Below are 22,737 nucleotides of genomic sequence, written 5' to 3'. Positions count from 1 at the left end.
CAAGCCTCCTCTCTTCCTGTTTTTAAATCTCTCTTAAAAACATACTTTTATTCCATGGCTTTTAACACTGAGTGATATCCATCCTGCAATGGCGCCCCATAATACACCTGCTGTGATCCTGTTTTTATGTTTTTATGTTTTTATTAATTCTATTTTAATTATTTATTTTTTATCGTGTTCTGTTTGTATTGTGTTGTGTTTGCTCGGTACTCGTTTTATCTTTTAACCTGTTCATTGTACAGCACTTTGGCTACCCCTGTGGTAAATTTTAAATGTGCTCTATAAATAAAGTTGATTTGATTTGATTTGATTTGACACTCCAAACTTTGATTGCATATTAATGCATGTACTTGACTGAAAAACTGAAAAAAACACTAATATAAAATATATAATCTATAAACGTAGAAGCATATTAAAAAGATCGTTACACAAACAACAATGTCACACATGTTATATGTGCTGATGTTGTTAGAAAGTCCAAATTAAAGTCTTGACAGTTTATTTCAAATCCTGCAGTTTCATTTGCTGCTGCTGTTCTCACCAGCACACTTGTGTTTCTTACACTGGTACTTAGAAGACAATCTTTCACCACACACACTGCAACTCAACACTTTCTCTCCTGGGTGTGTTCTCATGTGTGCTACAAGGTATGATCTTTCACAAAAGCTTCTGTTGCAGATTGAACAGAAATGTGATTTTTCACCAATGTGTGTTCTTTTCAAACACTGATTTTCTTTACATACTTTGCCACAGATTGTTCAGGAACAAGGTTTTTCACCAGTGTGTGTTCTCATGTGTACTTTCAAATATTGACTTTGTACAAAACCTTTACTACAGATTGAACAGTAATGTGATTTTTCACCAGTGTGTGTTCTAGTGTGTCTTTTCAAATGTTGACTTTCTGCAAAACCTTTACCACATATTGAACAGGTAAACATTTTCTCTCCAGTGTGTATTGGCATGTGTTTGTTTGACACGTTTTTTTGTGTAAAACCTTTACCACAGATTGAAAAAGGTTTTTCTCCAGTGTGTGTTCTCATGTGTGCTTTCAAACTCTGACTGTGAGTAAAACATTTACCACATTCTGAGCATAAAAACGGTTTTTCTCCAGTGTGTGTTCTCACGTGTACTTTCAAACTCTGACCACTAGTACAACTTTTACCACAGATTGAACAGGTAAAAGCTTTTTCACCAGTGTGTGTTCTCATGTGCACTTTCAAATTCTGACTTTGTGTAAAACCTTTACTACAGAGGGAACAGGAAAACGGTTTTTCTCCAGTGTGAATTAGCATGTGTTTGTTTAACCCCTTTTTTCGTGAAAAACATTTACCACACTCTGAGCAGGAAAAAGGTTTTTCTCCAGTGTGTGTTCTCATGTGTACTTTCAAACTCTGACTTTGTGTAAAACCTTTACCACAGGTTGAACAGGGAAAAGGTTTTTCACCAGTGTGTGTTCTCATGTGTACTTTCAAACTCTTACTGTTAGTAAAACTTTTACCACATTCTGAGCAGGAAAACGGTTTTTCTCCAGTGTGTGTTCTCATGTGTACTTTTAGATAAGAACGGGAATGAAAAGATTTGTCACAGTGAGAACATTTGAGGTGAGTGTTGTCAGTGTGACATGTCTTATCATCTTTAGAGTCTTCATCATCAGTGTCAGGAGAGTGTGACGTTGTGTCCTCACTATCTGATAGTGGAGCTAAGAGCTTGTCTGCTTGTGATCCTCCACAGTGGTCTCCATCAGCTTCTGTTGTCATGTGTTGTGTTGAGCTGCTGCTTGGAGGCTCCGCCTCTCTCTTGTCCTCACTTTCACCTTTGACCTCATCATCTTCACTCTTCACAGGGACACCAGTCACTGGGAACTCCACCAGTCCTTCAATATGCTCTCCCTCTTGACTGATGCTGTGTTCCTCCTCTTCATCTTTAATGTGGGTGGTCAGTGGTTCATTCTCGTCCTGTTTAATGTTGGGGGTGGGTGAGTCTTCCTCTTCCTTTTTACAGGGCAGGGTCTGTGTCAAAGAGGAAAATGAGACGCCAGAGGGTCTGTGGCGCCTGGTCTTCCTCTTTGATGGATCCTCCTTCACCATCCTGAAGCTACACTCCTGTTTTTCAGGCAGAAGTTGTTCTTCACAGACGTCTGCAGGACACAAAATGACAAACATGCTTGAGAAATGTCCAGATTTGCTCAGTCACATGAGGCATTCAGTACATTTACTGAAAAAAAACAAGTTATTATATGAATTGTCCTGAAAACAAACACACTGCTCTTTACAACATTATTCACAGGAAAAGAAGACCACTTTTAATGAGGGATAGGCAATATGGCCTAAAATCTATATTGCGATAAATTCCCTTATGCCTGAGTGCAGCTGGGATAGGCTCCAGCGCCCCCTGTGATTTTAATGTCAGTTACTGATGTATAAACTTGGAGAAAAGATGAGGTTGTTTACAGTGTAAATCTGCATTCTGTATTGTTGTCTCTGCTATGGCTCCATCTTGTGGTGGAGTTCGCTCACTGCGAGTGCTGTGGGTTGAAAGTGTATTTCCTTTTGCTTCCTGCCTTGAACCCGAATTATGGTTTCTTCATTTATCTCGCCAAGCAACGTTTGTAAGTGTAACCGGGGATTTCCACTGGATGTGGAACGGCGGCGCCACGGCGACAGACTCGTTCCGTTTTTTGTTTTCAAGTCAATGTGTCAGTTTCCACCGCCTGGCTTCTATATTTAGTGGTCGACACAACAAAGCGGTTCAATTGAGCTAAAATCTGTTCGTGTGGGACAGGAAGTCATGCATAAACACAAAATAAATGATCCAGTTTACTTTCAAAGTAGAATATTCTGTTTAAGGCGGATGGTATTCTACACTTTGAAAAGTCCTAATGGACATGAAGTCAACTTGTCAAAAGGTTTTCAGACCTAATTTCACCTCCTTGACACAAATGGACGAAGAAATGCTGATTCTAAAAGGCCCAAAATTAAAGAATAATATAACAGGCATATCTGTATTCATAACTTTTATGGACAGAATTTCTAGGCGCAGTCAAGGCGTTGAGGGGATCCGGTTTGGTGGCTGCAGGATTAGGTCTCTGCTTTTTGCAGATGATGTGGTCCTGATGGCTTCATCTGGCCAAGATCTTCAGCTCTCGCTGGATCGGTTCGCAGCCGAGTGTGAAGCGACTGGGATGAAAATCAGCACCTCTAAGTCTGAGTCCATGGTTCTCGCCCGGAAAAGGGTGGAGTGCCATCTTCGGGTTGGGGAGGAGATCTTGCCCCAAGTGGAGGAGTTCAAGCACCTCGGAGTCTTGTTCACGAGTGAGGGAAGAGTGGATTGTGAGATCGACAGGCGGATCGGTGTGGCGTCTTCAGTAATGCGGACGCTGTATCGATCCGTTGTGGTGAAGAAGGAGCTGAGCCGGAAGGCAAAGCTCTCAATTTACCGGTCGATCTACGTTCCCATCCTCACCTATGGTCATGAGCTTTGGGTTATGACCGAAAGGACAAGATCACGGGTACAAGCGGCCGAAATGAGTTTCCTCCGCCGGGTGGCGGGGCTCTCCCTTAGAGATAGGGTGAGAAGCTCTGTCATCCGGGGGGGGGGGGGGGGGGCTCAAAGTAAAGCCGCTGCTCCTCCACATCGAGAGGAGCCAGATGAGGTGGTTCCTCCTGAATCCGAGGTTCGACTATCCGGCGTAGCCTCCTCTCCAGTACACCTGAATAGACCTTACCGGGAAGGCTGAGATTTGAAGTTGTTTTCGTTATATATATCCACCTCTCTGCAATTGGTGAGATAAATACTCCTCACGAGGGTGATTTGGCGGAAGATAAGGTGCCTCGAACGCCGAGTGACTCATTGTTCGCCTGCAACCATGCCACAACACTGATCAAAGGAGTCTAAACGCGGCCGTGATCAATTGTCCTCTAGTGATTTGGACGAAAATCCAATGTTTACTCCGGACGATCGAAAAATGTTGCAAGCTATGGTTGAAAAACTTGGATGGATTTTGGATGAACTAAAAACTGACGTTTCAGAGCTGGGAAAATCAGTCGAGTACAATCACGCTGAAATGGTGGAGATAAAAAAGGAACAGACAACGCTAAAAGTTGAGTTAACAAGCCTGAAAGTCGAAACTACAAGACTGACAACGGAGAACGAGAAATTAACGGCGGACTTGTTGGAACTCCGCTGCAGGAGCATGCGGAACAACCTGCTAATCATGGGAAATAGCGAAGATGGAGGAGAAACTTACAGCATCGCGGAGAACCCCGTCAGAGCCTTTCTGCAGGAGCAACTCGGCATCCCGGAGGAAGAAGTCAAGAGGATCCAGATGGAACGAGCACACAGGATTGGCAAACGCAAGGAGGATGCTAAACCGAGACCTATGCTTGTAAAGTTTACTAACTCCAAATGCAAAGACAAAATGCTTGCTCTCTCCAGAAGACTGAAAGGTACTAAATTCTTCATGACCAGCCAATACCCAATCGAGTTGGTGGAGAGACGACGTAAGTTAATTCTAATTATGAAGTCCTTTAGGCAGAAAGGACAACAAGCTTGTCTTGTTGTGGATAAAATGTACGTTAACGGCCTACTGAAAGCCACTACTACCGACCACGCAGTCTGATAGTTTATATATCAATGATGAAATCTTAACATTGCAACACATGCCAATACGGCCGGGTTAGCTTACTAAAGTGCAATTTTAAATTTCGCGCAAAATATCCTGCTGAAAACGTCTCGGTATGATGACGTCAGCGCGTGACGTCACGGATTGTAGAGGACATTTTGGGACAGCATGGTGGCCAGCTATTAAGCTGTCTGTTTTCATCGCAAAATTCCACAGTATTCTGGACATCTGTGTTGGTGAATCTTTTGCAATTTGTTCAATGAACAATGGAGACAGCAAAGAAGAAAGCTGTAGGTGGGAAGCGGTGTATTGCGGCCGACTGCAGCAACACAAACACAGCCGGTGTTTCATTGTTTACATTCCCGGAAGATGACAGTCAAGCTTTACCATTGGCCTGTGGAGAACTGGGACAACAGAGACTCTTACCAGGAGGACTTTGAGTTGGATGCGCAGACGCGGTACCGTGAGTACGCATGCAGCTGCGGCTTCCAAACATTTGATCGCTTGCCCGTACGTGCGTGCCGCTATGTGCATGTCACGTACGTAACTTTGGGGACTTTGGGTAAATATATGTGCTGTATGAACTTTGGGGAGGTGAACGGTACTTTGGGCGGTGGGATCGAGTGTGTTGTGCGGGTGTTTGAGTTGTATTGGCGGGTTATATGGACGGGAGGGGGGAGGTGTTTGTTATGCGGGATTAATTTGTGGCATATTAAATATAAGCCTGGTTGTGTTGTGGCTAATAGAGTATATATATGTCTTGTGTTTATTTACTGTTTTAGTCATTCCCAGCTGAATATCAGGTCCCACCCGCCTCTCACAGCATCTTCCCTATCTGAATCGCTCCCACTGCCCTCTAGTCCTTCACTCTCACTTTCCTCATCCACAAATCTTTCATCCTTGCTCAAATTAATGGGGAAATCGTGGCTTTCTCGGTCCGAATCGCTCTCGCTGCTGGTGGCCATGATTGTAAACAATGTGCAGATGTGAGGAGCTCCACAACCTGTGACGTCACGCTACTCGTCTGCTACTTCCGGTACAGGCAAGGCTTTTTTATCAGCGACCAAAAGTTGCGAACTTTATCGTTGATGTTCTCTACTAAATCCTTTCAGCAAAAATATGGCAATATCGTGAAATGATCAAGTATGACACATAGAATGGACCTGCTATCCCCGTTTAAATAAGAAAATCACATTTCAGTAGGCCTTTAACGGTGAGCTGTACAGAAGCATGTGAAGTGAATTGTGAAGTGAATTATATTTATATAGCGCTTTTTCTCTAGTGACTCAAAGCGCTTTGCATAGTGAAAACCCAATATCTAAGATACATTTAAACCAGTGTGGGTGGCACTGGGAGCAGGTGGGTAAAGTGTCTTGGCCAAGGACACAATGGCAGTGACTAGGATGGCGGAAGCGGGGATCGAACCTGCAACCCTCAAGTTGATGGCACGGCCACTCTACCAACCTGAGGAACAAAAACAATGTCGACTTGATGGCTATGAATTGACATTTTGTTTTTGGAGCTTTTTACTTTATTCTGGGACTGGACAATGTAGTTAGATGTTGGGAAACGGTCAGCGAATGATATATTTTGGGGGGTATGTGTTTTTTTGTCTTGTGTGATGTGGTGTGAATGGTGTGTCTGTGGCTTTATTAGAGGGGATATTGGTTTCCTCAGAAATAGCAGGTGATGCTGCAGGTTTTAGTATAAGATTTTCATGTCTACGAAACTTATGGTATTAAGAGAATCATCCATCCATCCATCCATCCATCTTCTTCCGCTTATCCGAGGTTGGGTCGCGGAGGCAGCAGCCTAAGCAGGGAAGCCCAGACTTCCCTCTCCCCAGCCACTTCGTCCAGCTCTTCCTGTGGGACCCCGAGGCGTTCCCAGGCCAGCCGGGAGACATAGTCTTCCCAACGTGTCCTGGGTCTTCCCCGCGGCCTCCTACCGGTCGGACGTGCCCTAAACACCTCCCTAGGGAGGCGTTTGGGTGGCATCCTGAACAGATGCCCGAACCACCTCATCTGGCTCCTCTCGATGTGGAGGAGCAGCGGCTTTACTTTGAGCTCCTCCCGGATGGCAGAGCTTCTCACCCTATCTCTAAGGGAGAGCCCCGCCACCCGGCGGAGGAAACTCATTTTGGCCGCTTGTACCCGTGATCTTGTCCTTTCGGTCATAACCCAAAGCTCATGACCATAGGTGAGGATGGGAACGTAGATCGACCGGTAAATTGAGAGCTTTGCCTTCCGGCTCAGCTCCTTCTTCACCACAACGGATCGATACAGCGTCCGCATTACTGAAGACGCCGCACCGATCCGCCTGTCGATTTCACGATCCACTCTTCCCTCACTCGTGAACAAGACTCCGAGGTACTTGAACTCCTCCACTTGGGGCAAGATCTCCTCCCCAACCCGGAGATGGCACTCCACCCTTTTCCGGGCGAGAACCATGGACTCGGACTTGGAGGTGCGGATTCTCATCCCAGTCGCTTCACACTCAGCTGCGAACCGATCCAGTGAGAGCTGAAGATCCTGGCCAGATGAAGCCATCAGGACCACATCATCTGCAAAAAGCAGAGACCTAATCCTGCAGCCACCAAACCAGATCCCCTCAACGCCTTGACTGCGCCTAGAAATTCTGTCCATAAAAGTTATGAACAGAATCGGTGACAAAGGGCAGCCTTGGCGGAGTCCAACCCTCACTGGAAACGTGTCCGACTTACTACCGGCAATGCGGACCAAGCTCTGACACTGATCATACAGGGAGCGGACTGCCACAATCAGACAGTCCGATACCCCATACTCTCTGAGCACTCCCCACAGGACTTCCCGAGGGACACGGTCGAATGCCTTCTCCAAGTCCACAAAACACATGTAGACTGGTTGGGCAAACTCCCATGCACCCTCAAGGACCCTGCCGAGAGTATAGAGCTGGTCCACAGTTCCACGACCAGGACGAAAACCACACTGTCCCTCCTGAATCCGAGGTTCGACTATCCGGCGTAGCCTCCTCTCCAGTACACCTGAATAGACCTTACCGGGAAGGCTGACGAATGTGATCCCACGATAGTTGGAACACACCCTCCGGTTCCCCTTCTTAAAGAGAGGAACCACCACCCCGGTCTGCCAATCCAGTGGTACCGCCCCCGATGTCTACTCGATGCTGCAGAGTCTTGTCAACCAAGACAGCCACACAGCATCCAGAGCCTTAAGGAACTCCGGGCGGATCTCATCTTTAAGAGAATCTTATCATTAAGAGAATCAATAAAATATATTATGAATTTACTCAGGTCATATGGTTTATAGGAACAATAATGAAGTTGGAATAATTAGTTATAATTGCAATGGTCTTGCAGACAACAGAAAAAGAAAACTTATATCTATGTGGCTGAAGGAAAAAAACAAGATATTTTTTGTCTTCAAGAAACGCATTCAACACATTTAGATGAAGAAAAATTGAGAAAAGAATGGTATGGTCCAATTTTCTTTTCACGTGGTCACAGAAATTCAAAAGGTTGATTAAAAAAAACTTTTAATTTTCAATTTAACTCTATGGAAAAAGACTCACAAGGACGCTGGTTAATATTAAATATGATTATTCAAGGTCAAAAGATGTGTGTTTTGAATCTGTATGGGCCAAATGTTGATGAACCTTCCTTTTTTGAAGAAATAAGTGACATGTTGCAAGAACAACAAAGATAAATTATTACTGTGGGGGACTTCAATGTTGCCTTGGATACATTTTGGACCGAAAAGGGAATTTTTCAATGGATTACCATTCTCAGTCTTTACAAAAGATTCAAAATGTTATGGATGTATTTGATTTAATTGATATCTGGAGATTCAAAAATCCTAGGTTACATGGAGAAGACAAAACCAGGAAAGTCGTATTGACTATTTTTTGATATAATTTTCATTGCTAAACAAAGTGACTGCAATATCAATCCATGATAAATTGCGCTCTGATCATAATTGTATAGGAATAAATATTGCAATTGAAGATAATACACGTGGGCCCGGATATTGGAAGTTTAATCAAATGCTTCTACAGGATGACGAATTTATTGAAAAAACAAAGCAATTTATTACTGACTTTTTTTTAAATAATGTAGGATCAAATCCCCAAATAGTCTGGGAAGCCTTCAAATGTTGTTTTAGGGGATATGTCATTGCGTACTCTTCATGGAAAAAAAACAACTTAAAATGGCAGAACAGGAATTAAAGAAAGAAATTGAGGATTTACAAAAAAAAACATTGATAGTAATGATAATCTAACTTGTGAGCAACTGAATTATTTTCCAGCCAAACAAGAGTTAGCAGATTTAGTTGAGAAACAATTATTGGAAAAGTTATGACTGCAACAGAGCAATCTGGATGAAAAAAGGTGAGAAGTGTTCCGAATTCTTTTTAAATATCCAAACAAAAAAATCGTTCTAAAAAGAAAATTTCCAAGCTTATTAAAACAAATTGAAAGGTATTGGACACACACACCACATTGTTGAAAGAAATGGAAAATTCCTTTAAAAATGTGTTTTCTAATCCAGTAATCCCTCCTGAAACTACACATTTTTTCCCCAGAAAATGATGAAAGAAAATTGAATTCAGAAGAAAGCCATTCATGTGAAGGCCTCATTTGAGAGGAAGAACTTGTGGAAGCGGTTAAGTCTTTTCATCCAGGGAAAACCCCAGGATTAGATGGAATACCTATTGAGGTTTATCAAGTATTTTATGAAGAAAACCATTGCTTTCTAGTTTTAATTACTCACATAAAAGAAGGTCTTATTTCTTTACTATTGAAACAGGAAATAAATGGTCAGTACAAAGACCCAGTTTATCTAAAAAATTGGAGACCAATAACACTTCAGTGTTACGATGCTAAGATCCTGGCAAAATGTTTGGCTACTAAGTCTGTTTTGTCAAATATTATTCACCAAGATCAATCAGGCTTCCTACAAGGAAGAAACATAGGAAACAATATTAGACAGTTATTAGAAATTAGAGAAAATTATAATATGGAAAATAAAAGAGGATTCATTTCTGTAGCTGACCTGGAGAATTCATTTGACAAAATTAGTTTGGATTTTATTTGTAAAAGCTTAGTTTTTTTAAATTTTGGCAACTCCTTATTACATTGGATCAAGACGCTATATAATAAAACTAACTGTAGATTTATCAATAATGGATACATCTCTGAGACAATACCTCTATTAAGAGGTCTAAAACAAGGGTGCCCTTTGTCTCCATACTTATTTATTATTGCTATGAAAATATTGGCGATTAAAGTTAGATTGAATAAAAATATTGAAGGGCTCAGTAATAATAACATTGAAAGTAAAATAACAATGTATGCAGACGATACAAGTTTCTTTATAAGCCCCAATCTTCATTGTTTGGGAAACCTTCTTAAACTTTTGGACATATTTTCACAGCAATCTGGGTTTAAGCTTAATTATGATAAATGTAAAATATTAAGGATCGGAAATCTAAAGGGATCGTCCTTTCGAATGGAATGCAAAGTGCCTGTTTTGTGGACAGATGGTCCAGTTAACGTACTTGGTGTTGTTGTCCCAGAGAATCTGGAAGATCTAGGCTCAGTAAATTATGATAATCGACTAAGAAAGCTGGACAAAATTATGCAATTATGGAAAGGGAAATCCTTAACCTTGTATGGTAAAATATCTATTGTCAACTCGTTAATTATTCCTCAATTTATTTATTTGTTTTTGTCATTACCAGCTCCATCACAAAACTTTTTTTAAGGTTTATGAGCGGAGGGTCTTCGATTTTGTTTGGGACGACAAACCAGAAAAGATTAAAAGAAAGGTTTTGTACAATGAGTATGAATATGGGGGCCTGAAACTTCTTAACCTTAAAGTTAAAGTTAAAGTACCAATGATTGTCACACACACACTAGGTGTGGCGAAATTATTCTCTGCATTTGACCCATCACCCTTGATCACCCCCTGGGAGGTGAGGGGAGCAGTGGGCAGCATCGGTGGCCGCGCCCGGGAATCATTTTGGTGATTTAACCCCCAATTCCAACCCTTGATGCTGAGTGCCAAGCAGGGAGGTAATGGGTCCCATTTTTATAGTCTTTGGTATGACTCGGCCGGGGTTTGAACTCACAACCTACCGATCTCAGGACGGACACTCTAACCACTAGGCCACTGAAGCTATGTGTCTGTCTTTAAAAGCATCAATTGCTCCAAAAATGTATTTCAACACTGAGTGGTACACAAGTGTCCTGTTGGACAAAAAACATGTACTGCATCAAAATAAATTGTATCCGTTTTTACAAGTGATCCCCTCCCATTTCCCTTGCTGGGAAACATGGCGTGTTCATAAAGGAAACAATCCACTCATGGTGGTGTTTTCAATTTGATGTGCCACAAAAAAGGCAGTCAGTATCAATGGTTGGAATTGGGGGTTAAATCACCAAAAATGATTCCCGGGCGTGGCCACCACTGATGCTCCCCTCACCTCCCAGGGGGTGATCAAGGGTGATAGAGAATAATTTCGCCACACCTAGTGTGTGTGTGACAATCATTGGTACTTAAACTTTAACTTTGATGAAGCGAAGGTGTATTTGTTTAGCGCTTACTGCACCCCTACGTACACAGCTCCCCTCTGGGTGAGGTTCAATAAAGAGAGCTTGCACAAACTCCAGGTTGAATATAATGACTGTCTCAGAATCCTGCTCAGAAAGGCCAGGAGTAGTAGTGTCAGCAAGCTTTTTTTGTGATTTAGGGATAAACACCTTCCAGGCCACCCTGAGAAAACTGATGTTTAAGTTTATATGTAGACTGCAGGGGCCCGAGAATGGTTTTATTATACAGATAACCAATCCTAGGTGTAGTTCTGTTAGGTACCAATCCTATATATGGAAACACTGGTATCTGTGCCTCACAGTACGAAGGTCCTGGGTTTGGTCCTGGGCTCGGGATCTTATTTGCATGTTCTCCCCGGGGCTAAGTGGGTTACCTCCGGGTACACCGGCTCCCTCCCACCTCCAAAGACATGCACCTGGGGATAGGTTGATTGGCAACACTAAATGGGCCCTAGTAGTGATGGGTCCGGCAACACCGATGCATCGGCGCATGCGTCAAGCTCATAGAGCGAAACCCTGTGTCGGTGCGCATACCACTTTTAGAAAGTCACGTGACCGATCATGAGCTGTTTTGGTCACGTGACCGATACGCTAACTGTGTCGCACTCCCGCCTCGTCTGTGCCCTGTGAGCGGGTCTTTTCTACAGCCGGAGAAATAACTAAGAAGACACGACTGAAGTGTTGATAACAACCAAACTTAACCCCCCACCCCTCTAAATCCCACACCCCGGATTGTAAATAATGTAAATAATTCAATGTATATACTCTGATGATTAACTTGTGTGATGACTGTATTATGATGTTAGTATATATCTGTATCATGAATCAATTTAAGTGGACCCCGACTTAAACAAGTTGAAAAACTTATTGGGGGGTTACCATTTAGTGGTCAATTGTACGGAATATGTACTTCACTGTGCAACCTACTAATAAAAGTCTCAATCAATCAATGAAAGAAATAGTCTAAAATTTAATACGTTGGAAAAACTGTTTTTTTTAATAAAAAAGTGTAAAAAATTAATTAAAAAAAATCCCAGTCCACAAGCATCCTCATTCACAACACATTCTCTTAGATTTCCATGTTATTATACATTTATTATTGACTGTATCTAAAAAAGATTAAAATATATTTTTATTTAAATGAAGATATGAAATAATCCTAAATGAAATACAATGACTTGGTTTATATTATTGTATATACTAGGTCATAAAATCAGTGTCAGTTGAGTCGGTCCATAGGTTGCCTGTAGGGATTTTTAATGTCCAGCAGATGTCAGTATTTAGTGACACAGTATCGACACAGTATCAATACAGTTTTGCAACGTGTCGAAACGCTTCATGACGCCTCATCAACCCATCACTAGGCCCTAGTGTGTGAATGTGAGTGTGAATGTTGTCTTGACTATCTGTGTTGGCCCTGTGATGAGGTGGCGATTTGTCCAGGGTGTACCCCGCCTACCGCAGCTGAGATAGGCTCCAGCACCCCGCGCGACACCCCGAAAGGGACAAGCGGTAGGAAATGGATGGATGGATGTTATCTGTGCCTTTTATAGAATGTGTAGAAGCATTTTAAAGTATATTTTTATTGCTGCTTATATTTATTTTATGTTTTTTTACTGAATATGCACAAGCATCAACTTAAGTTTATTCTACAAATGGACTGTGTTAGGTAACTCATTTTTACGGGTAGTTAAATTCGACTGAACGACGACAACCACGCGGTTGCAAGTACCGTATTTTCCGCACTATAAGGCGCACCGGATTATTAGCCGCACCTTCAATGAATGGCATATTTCATAACTTTGTCCACCAATAAGCCGCCCCGGACTATAAGCCGCGCCTACGCTGCGCTAAAGGGAATGTCAAAAAAACAGTCAGATAGGTCAGTCAAACTTTAATAATATATTAAAAACCAGCGTTCTAACAACTCTGTCCCAAAATGTACGCAAATGTGCAATCACAAACATAGTAAAATTCAAAATAGTGCAGAGCAATAGCAACATAATGTTGCTCGAACGTTAATGTCACAACACACAAAATAAACATAGCGCTCACTTTCTGAAGTTATTCTTCATTCATAAATCCCTCGAATTTTTCTCCTTCGGTGTCCGAATTGAAAAGTTGGGCGAATGTCGTCCGGTGCTGCCTCCCTGTCTTAGTGAAGGTGTGTTCGCCTTCGGTCATCCATTGTTCCCACGCAGTTAGCAGTCTAGCTTCGAATGCCCTGTTGACACCAATATCTAGCGGCTGGAGGTCTTTTGTCAATCCACCCGGAATGACGGCGAGTATTGAATTAAGCGCGTAAGCGTGTCTCTTAATGTGATGTTATGAGCTAGCAAATATAACAACTACACTACCCAGCATGCAACGATAGTTACGAGCATGCGCGGTAGCCCTGAGAAGCGATGTTGTATGCTGGCAGTTAGAATGTGGTTATGAGCACGCTGTGAGTAAACGTTGAGAACTCAGTTAACACGCCTCGTCTGCATTATTTATAATTAGACAGACAACACACTTAATAGGAGCCATTTTGGGGTCTTTACATAAACACACAAATGGAAATGAAACGTCACATATCCCAGCATGCACCGCGTGCTTCTTCTTCTTCCGGGGCGGGTGGTTGCTTACAGTAGAAGAAGAAGCGCTTCCTGTTCTATGGGGGCGGGTGCTTACCTTGGCGGTTGCTTGCGTAGAAGAAGAAGCGCTTCCTGTTCTACCGGGAAAAAAGATGGCGGCTGTTTACCGAAGTTGCGAGATCGAAACTTTATGAAAATGAATCGTAATATTAATCCATATATAAAGCGCACCGGGTTAAAAGCCGCACTGTCAGCTTTTGAGAAAATTTGTGGTTTTTAGGTGCGGCTAATAGTGCGGAAAATACGGTACCAGACGTATATATGTACATCATCCTCACAAGACAACCAAACTTCTTATACACAATATATTTAAGAATAGTGTTAATAATGAAATATAAAGTTAGTAAAGATGTGAGAGTAAGAAGTAAACAAACCTGTTCTGTGTAACACAACTTGATGATGTTTCTTATAATAAACATCCAGTAGTTGATGTTGTGGCTCCTTCTCCTCTTTTGTTGGACAAAGTTCCTCCTCATACTTTGCTATCGTTCTTTCGCACATTTTCACACAATCACAACACTTTACACTCACATTAGTTCCCTACTTAGCGATGTTTAAATAACTTCCGCGTCTCTTTGTTAGCAGCTAACAAGCTAAGCTAACTAGCCAGCTAGCAAGCTAACTTAAATGAAGCTATCAAACAGGAGAAGTGTCAAAGTGCGCTCAGACTAATGTATCCTGCTACAAACAATTATTAACCGTGTGTACTCTATTAAACAACATATATGTAAGAATACAGAAATATAATGCCCGCGTTTAGGCCTTCTCCGTCAGACGCCATCTTGCTTTATCGCCCGATCGGTCCACGCATGCGCGTATTCTACGTCACTTCCGTCAACTTGTTTTGCCACAGTTACTTACCATGGTTCTTTTGTGTCATCTGTATTTCAATAACAATGTCATAATAAACCATTACATACTAAACAAACGTTATTAAAAATACGGTATTCATTATGAAACCTCACATATCTGTACACAACCTGAAAGATGTGTCCAGCAGCCTTAAATGGAAAATAAATCGATGTTTTACTATTTTATAATAAGTTATTTATTTCAGAATTCTGAAAATGTAAAATAATTGTTTTGTTAAGTTACAGTAAGTGCTTCGTTTAAAAAATATCAACATTTGAAAAATAAATTAAGCGATGGGAGTTAGTGGCGCCCCCGTGCGTCATTCATTACAATGACAGAAGCGTAAAAGTGGTTGAAATTGTGGCGATACACCTTGTTCATTTTCATATTCTTGTTCCATTTTACTCCGCGGTAAGATATTATTTGTATACATACATTACTAAAACATACAAGTATTTCATTAAGATGGCGCCGCTGTAGTGGCTGCTGGTGGCAGGAGCTCTGTGCTCTTGTGTCATCCTTTTGTGTTCCTGCTGTTTCCCTCTTGTTTTCATGTGGTTTGTTTGCCTTTTGGTTGGGGACCCTTTGGGACTGTGTGACAAGGGGTGGCACTTGTGTGACTTCTGTGGTGCTTTTTTGTGAATTTCTGGACATCAGAGTCCATTTGGAGAGACTGGAGGAGATGTGGATGAAGAGACAGGGCTGCAGATCTGACGCTGAGCGCCGGGACGGACAAGCTTCACAGTGTCTTGGCTGAATGAGCAGGTATCGGACAACTCGGTCTCCTTAGACGCATCCTCGCTCATCCATGCGGACTGGACACTGGCTGAGAGTTGCAGGGTTAACAAATTAGTGGAAGTACATTAGAGTTAAATATGTGAGTTTACGTAGTTGAAATCTATATTATATTATTATTATATATTATGGTCTATTGTTTCTCTCCGGGTACTCCGGCTTCTTCCCACCACCACAGACATGCACCTGGGGATAGGTTGATTGGTAACACTAAAGGGTCCCGAGCATACTTGCCAACCCTCCCGAATTTTCCGGGAGACTCCCAAAATTCAGCGCCTCTCCCGAAAACCTCCCGGGACAAATATTCTCCCGAAAATCTCCCGATTTTCAGCCGGAGCTGGAGGCCACGCCCCCTCCATCTCCATGCGGACCTGAGTGAGGACAGCCTTTTTTTTTTATGACAGGAGGACAACAGGGTGACAAGAACTAAATCATCCAGACTAGAGACACACTGTATTATTATGTTTATCTTACCTAAAAATAAATATATTTATTAATTACAATAAAAAACTAAATACATTTTTACTATATTTTGCTAAAAACATCAAAATTAATTGTGTTTTTATTTGTATTTTTTCTGACTCCTTATTACATCCAGCCATAGAATTATACATTAAAATAAACATATGTGAAATAATTAATTTTAAATGATCATAATAATTCATTTAAAATGACCATATTTAATTATTAAAATAATTGCTTGTTTATCAACAACTTTAGCATTTTATTCATTACATTTTGAAGCTCTCAGAAGCCAAGTTATATTATATCCTTAAGATTTATGTATGCAAGTTTGAAGTATCAATTATCTAAACACAGTTTTGTTTGCCTATTTTCAGGATGTAGATATATATATATACATAAATATATATATATATATATATATATATATATATATATGTATGTCAATATACACCTCCCCTCTTAACCACACCCCCGCCCACAACCACGCCCCAGTCCCATCCCCGACCACGCCCCCACCCCCACCCCCACCCCCACCCCCCACCTCCCTAAATCGGAGGTCTCAAGGTTTGCAAGTATGGTCCCGACTCCCGAGTGTGTGAATGTTGTCTGTGTTGGCTCTGTGATGAGGTGGCGTTCCACCCGAGTGCAGCTGGGATAGGCTCCAGCCCCACTGCGAGGCTGAGAGGGACAATTGGTAGAAAATGGATGGATGGATGTTATATTGTATCATATTCTATTCTATCGTGTTTTCTTCATTTTACGTATCAAGTATTACTAAATTAAATGTGTCAAATAATATATTGAGAATCAGCACCTCCAAGTCCGAGTCCATGGTTCTCGCCCGGAAAAGGGTGGAGTGCCATCTCCGGGTTGGGGAGGAGATCTTGCCCCAAGTGGAGGAGTTCAAGTACCTCGGAGTCTTGTTCACGAGTGAGGGAAGAGTGGATGGTGAGATCGACAGGCGGATCGGTGCGGCGTCTTCAGTAATGCGGACGCTGTATCGATCCGTTGTGGTGAAGAAGGAGCTGAGCCGGAAGGCAAAGCTCTCAATTTAGGGGTCGATCTACGTTCCCATCCTCACCTATGGTCATGAGCTTTGAGTTATGACCGAAAGGACAAGATCACAGGTACAAGCAGCCCAAATTAGTTTAGTTTAGTCGAGAGGAGCCAGATGAGGTGGTTCGGGCATCTGGTCAGGATGCCACCCGAACGCCTCTCTAAGGAGGTGTTTAGGGCACGTCCGGCCGGTAGGAGGCCGCGGGGAAGACCCAGGACACGTTGGGAAGACTATGTCTCCCGGCTGGCCTGGGAACGCCTCGGGGTCCCACAGGAAGAGCTGGACGAAGTGGCTGGGGAGAGGGAAGTCTGGGCTTCCCTGCTTAGGCTGCTGCCCCCGCGACCCGACCTCGGATAAGCGGAAGAAGATGGATGGATGGATGGAAATAATATATTATGCTATTTATACTGCTATTAGGACAGCACGGTGGTCAGAGGGGTTAGTGCGTCTGCCTCACAATACGAAGGTCCTGAGTAGTCTTGGGTTCAATCCCGGGCTCGGGATCTTTCTGTGTGGAGTTTGCATGTTCTCCCCGTGACTGCGTGGGTTCCCTCCGGGTACTCCGGCTTCCTCCCACCTCCAAAGACATGCACCTGGGGATAGGTTGATTGGCAACACTAAATGGTCCTTAGTGTGTGAATGTGAGTGTGAATGTTGTCTGTCTATCTGTGTTGGCCCTGCGATGAGGTGGCGACTTGTCCAGGGTGTACCCCGCCTTCCGCCCGATTGTAGCTGAGATAGGCTCCAGCGCCCCCCGCGACCCCGAAGGGAATAAGCGGTAGAAAATGGATGGATGGATACTGCTATTAAGTGCCAAATATATATACAGTATTTTTTTTAGCAGTGTAAACATAATTTCATGTTATTTCATGCATACACTTCTTTTACATGTCTAGTTGTATTTATTGTATTCGTATATACTTGTATTTCGTGTGTGTGCGTGTGTGCGTGTGTGTGCGCGCGCGCGCGTGTGTGTGCGTGTGTGTGTGCGTGTGTGTTTCTCTCCGGAGTACAGAGAGAAACTATATATATATATATATATATATATATATATATATATATATATATATATATATATATATACATAATTTTATTCGAATACAATATGTATTATTATATTTATTATTGAAATATTTAGGTGTTAAATATATTTGTTATTATTATATATCAGTCCGTCTTGATATGCAAACAAACAACAACGTTCCTTTGACTCTCCTGCGCATGACACATCTCGCGAGAGCAGAGTGCTACCGTCTTGTAACGTCAAGTGTGCGAACTGTCGTGAAAGCACATTGACGCAGAAAGAAATAAGCAGTGTCATTATTTGTCCTCCAGTTTGTAAATATTAATGTCATATAAATTACATATTTTATTATTTATTCAAGGATACAATCGTCTCGGTGCGCGAGAAGCACTTTGCTGCTTCTCGTGCTCGTTTATTGTTAGTTAGCTTGGCTCGCTAGTTAGCTTAGCTTGTTAGCTGCTAACAGAAGTTATCAACACATCGCTAAGTAGAGATCAAGTGTGAGAGTAAAGTGTTGGGATTGTGTGAAAATGTCTACATTACACATGTTGAGAGCGTTGGTGGATCAGCGACTAACTGCTGCCGCTGAAGAAATATTTGTAGTGTTAGAAAGAACGATAGCAGAATACGAGGCGGAACTTTCTAGAACAAAGGAGGAGAACAATCGACTACTGGACGCTGTTTTCAAGAAACATCAAGTTGTGTTACACAGAACAGGTTTGTTGACTTCTTACTCTCACATCTTTACTAACTCTCTATTTGATTAATAACAAGAACGTGACATTTTTAATAAATCATATAAGCACAATGGCCAAAAACATTAAAGTGTCTTGTTTGCAACTTGCTTAAGGTCAAAACTAAAATAAATGACTAGCTTGTTACTATTGGTGGTTTATTAGAACACACACACACACACACAGTCGTGGTCAAAAGTTTACATACACTTGTAAAGTACATCATGTCATGGCTGTCTTGAGTTACCAATAATTCTTATTTTTTTGTGATCCCCCCACCCCCCCCCTCCCCCCCCCCCCCCCCCCCCCCCCCCCCCCCCCCATCACCCCCCCCCCCCCCCCCCCCCCCCCCCCCCCCCCCCCCACCCCCCCCCCCCCACCCCCCCCTCCCCCCTCCCCCCCCCCCCCCTCCCCCCCCCCACCCCCCCCCCCCCCCTCACCCCCCACCCCCCCCCCCCCCCCCCACCCCCCCCCCCCCCCCCCCACCCCCCCCCCCCCCCCCCCCCCCCCCCCCCCCACCCCCCCCCCCCTCCCCCCCCCCCCCCCCCCCCCCCCCCCCCCCCCCCCACCCCCCCCCCCCCCCCCCCCACCCCCCCCCCCCCCCCCCCCCCCCCCCCCCCCCCCCCCCACCCCCCCCCCCCCCCCCCCCCCCCCCCCCCCCCCCCCCCCCCTCCCCCCCCCCCCCCACCCCCCCCCCCCCCCCCCCCCCCCCCCACCCCCCCCCCCCCCCCCCTCCCCCCCCCACCCCCCCCCCCCCCCCCCCCCCTCCCCCCCCACCCCCCCCCCCCCCCCCCCCCCCCCCCCCCCCCCCCACCCCCCCCCCCCCCCCCCCCCCCCCCCCCCCCCCCCCCCCTCCCCCCCCCCCCCCCCCTCCCCCCCCCCCCCCCCCCCACCCCCCCCCCCCTCACCCCCCCCCCCCACCCCCCCCCCCCCCCCCCCCCCCCCCCCCCCCCCCCTCCCCCCCCCCCACCCCCCCCACCCCCCCACACCCCCCCCCCCTCCCTCCTCCGTTGTTGTTGTGAACTAGCCAGCTGAATTAGGGGAGTTTGAATAATACACAATGGTTGGTAACAAGAAACTGACCTGTTTATTCAAGGATAAACACAAAATAGACAAAATTATACATGACAAACAGAAATGGCATCATTGAACTAGGGCTGGGCGATATGGCCTTTTTTTAATATTGCGATATTTTAAGGCCATATTGCGATACACGATATATATCTCGATACTTTGCCTTAGCCTTGAATGAACACTTGATGCATATAATCACAGCAGTATGATGATTCTATGTGTTTTGATTGATTGATTGAGACTTTTATTAGTAGGTTGCACAGTGAAGTACATATTCCGTACAATTGACCACTAAATGGTAACACCCCAATAAGTTTTTACACTTGTTTAAGTCGGGGTCCACTTAAATTGATTCATGATACAGATATATACTATCAGATATATACTATCATCATAATACAGTCATCACACAAGATAATCACATTGAATTATTTACATTATTTATAATCCAGGGTGTGGAGGGTAAGTGTCAAAAAGACAGCCAAAAGAGTTTGATATGAGAATAAATCTAAAGTTAAAATATGGGGTAGAAATGCACCCATTTGCAGGAAATGTAGTCTTGATTTTCAAAATTTTCTTTCAAGGCTTGCATGTCTACATTAAAACATTCTTCTTCATACTGCATTAATATATGCTACTTTTAAACTTTCATGCAGAGAAGGAAATCACAACTAAAAAAAATCACTAATTTTTTCATACGGTGTTGATGTGGAAATGTTTGCCTCGGCATTTTGATGGTGTGGGCGTGTGGCACCGAATGGAGATAAGCGCCTCGACAGACGTTACAATATTTGAACAATGATGACGAAAATTGTTTTTCTCTGTCGTGTCCGTGTGTCGAAAATTGTTATGCGCTTATTTTTTTATTTGATTTTGTGCGTGGTACAGATTTGCCGTGCGCAGAGGACGCTTGAGCAGTGCGCAATTGCGCAGGCGCGCACCTTAGAGGGAGCGTTGCTCGCACGGCTGCGCTTACATCACAGCTAACGTTAGCCATGCTGCTACCTCTCTGCTCGGGGAGGACGTATACGTATGTGACGTATGACGTGACAGTATGTGACGTATGACGTATGACGTGACAGTATGTGACGTATGACGTGACAGTATGTGACGTATGACGTGACAGTATGTGACGTATGACGTGACAGTATGTGACGTATGACGTGACAGTATGTGACGTGTGTAAGAAGGTGCGCTTGCTGTCTGTGAGAGGGAGACACAGGAAAGAGTGAGAAGAGCCTGTCGTGTAATGCCAGCAGCTAAAAGCAACTGCGTTAGAATCCACAGACCTGTGAATGTGTTGAAGGTGTGCTGGAAAATGCGGAACGGAAATTAGGGAGCAGCAGAAAAGTGGAATGTATTATTTAAATCGGTGCGTTGGAAAACACGGACCGGAGTTTTTTTTTTAAACTGGATCTGGATCGGCATTTTCCCATGCATTCCAGATACGCATTTTTTGGCAAATATCGGCGGCCGATCCGATCCAAATATCGGATCGGGACATCCCTTGATTGGAGCACATACTTGTTGGTCACAAAAAATATTCATGAAGTTCGGTTGTTTTATGAATTTATTATGGGTCTACTGAAAATGTGAGCAAATGTGCTGGGTCAAAAGTATACATACAGCAATGTTAATATTTGCTTACATGTCCCTTGGCAAGTTTCCCTGCAATAAGGCGCTTTTGGTAGCCATCCACAAGCTTCTGCTTGACCACTTGACCACTCCTCTTGACAAAATTGGTGCAGTTCAGCTAAATGTGTTGGTTTTCTGACATGGACTTGTTTCTTCAGCATTGTCCACACGTTTAAGTCAGGATTTTGGGAAGGCCATTCTAAAACCTTAATTTTAGCCTGATTTAGCCATTCCTTTACCACTTTTGAGGTGTGTTTGGGGTCATTGTCCTGTTGGAACACCCAACTGTGCCCAAGACCCAACCTCCGGGCTGATGATTTTAGCTTGTCCTGAAGAATTTGGAGGTAATCCTCCTTTTTCATTGTCCCATTTACTCTCTGTAAAGCAGCAGTTCCATTGGCAGCAAAACAAACCCAGAGCATGATACCACCACTACCATGCTTGACGGTAGGGATGGTGTTCCTGGGATTAAAGGCCTCCCCTTTTCTCCGACAAACATATTGCTGGGTATTGTGGCCAAACCGCTAAATTTTAGTTTCATCTGACATCACATGGACGAAGATAAAACCTTCTGGAGGAAAGTACTGTGGTCAGATGAAACAAAAAATTATCTGTCTGGCCACAATACCCAGCAATATGTTTGGAGGAGAAAAGGTGAGGCCTTTAATCCCAAGAACACCATTCCTATCATCAAGAATGGTGGTGGTAGTATTATGCTCTGGGCCTGTTTTGCTGCCAATGGAACTGCTGCTTTAAATGGGACAATGAAAAAGGAGGATTACCTCCAAATTCTTCAGGACAAGCTAAAATCATCAGCCCGGAGGTTGGGTCTTGGGCGCAGTTGGATGTTCCAACAGGACAATGACCCCAAACACACCTCAAAAGTGGTAAAGGAATGGCTAAATCAGGCTAGAATGAAGGTTTTAGAATGGCCTTCCCAAAGTCCTGACTTAAACGTGTGGACAATGCTGAAGAAACAAGTCCATGTCAGAAGAGCAACACATTTAGCTGAACTGCACCAATTTTGTCAAGAGGAGTGGTCAAGTGGTCAAGCAGAAGCTTGTGGATGGCTACCAAAAGCGCCTTATTGCAGGTAAACTTGCCAAGGGACATGTAAGCAAATATTAACATTGCTGTATGTATACTTTTGACCCTCACATTTTCAGTAGAGCCATAATAAATTCATAAAAGAAGTAAACTTCATGAATGTTTTTTGTGACCAACAAGTATGTGCTCCA

General features: G+C 43.7%; 3 protein-coding genes across 7 annotated transcripts in view; 1 reads left to right on the top strand and 2 right to left on the bottom strand.

The window, feature by feature from the left end:
- LOC133575696 (uncharacterized) overlaps positions 1-22,737 on the bottom strand; it is a 459,465-nt gene that overhangs the window by 306,078 nt on the left and 130,650 nt on the right. The gene's annotated exons all lie outside the window — the stretch shown is intronic.
- LOC133575722 (uncharacterized) lies at positions 319-14,681 on the bottom strand. Its single transcript, XM_061928522.1, has 2 exons — positions 14,238-14,681; positions 319-2,137 (listed from the first exon to the last, which is right to left on the bottom strand). The coding sequence occupies exons 1-2, from the start codon at positions 14,362-14,364 to the stop codon at positions 759-761; spliced, it is 1,506 nt and encodes a 501-aa protein (XP_061784506.1). The 5' UTR covers positions 14,365-14,681; the 3' UTR covers positions 319-758.
- The window catches only part of LOC133575711 (uncharacterized), a 46,649-nt gene continuing 42,175 nt past the window's right edge, over positions 18,264-22,737 (top strand). For all 3 annotated transcript variants that reach the window (XM_061928496.1, XM_061928495.1, XM_061928494.1), the window contains exon 1: positions 18,264-18,773. In XM_061928496.1, the coding sequence (XP_061784480.1) occupies positions 18,587-18,773 (187 nt within the window). In that variant the 5' untranslated portion in view covers positions 18,264-18,586. The remainder of the gene's footprint in view (positions 18,774-22,737) is intronic.

Source organism: Nerophis lumbriciformis, linkage group LG33, assembly GCF_033978685.3.
Source record: "Nerophis lumbriciformis linkage group LG33, RoL_Nlum_v2.1, whole genome shotgun sequence".
NCBI lineage: Eukaryota > Metazoa > Chordata > Actinopteri > Syngnathiformes > Syngnathidae > Nerophis > Nerophis lumbriciformis.
The sequence above is the reverse complement of the archived record's forward strand: the minus strand, read 5'-3'. Positions and strand labels throughout refer to the sequence as shown.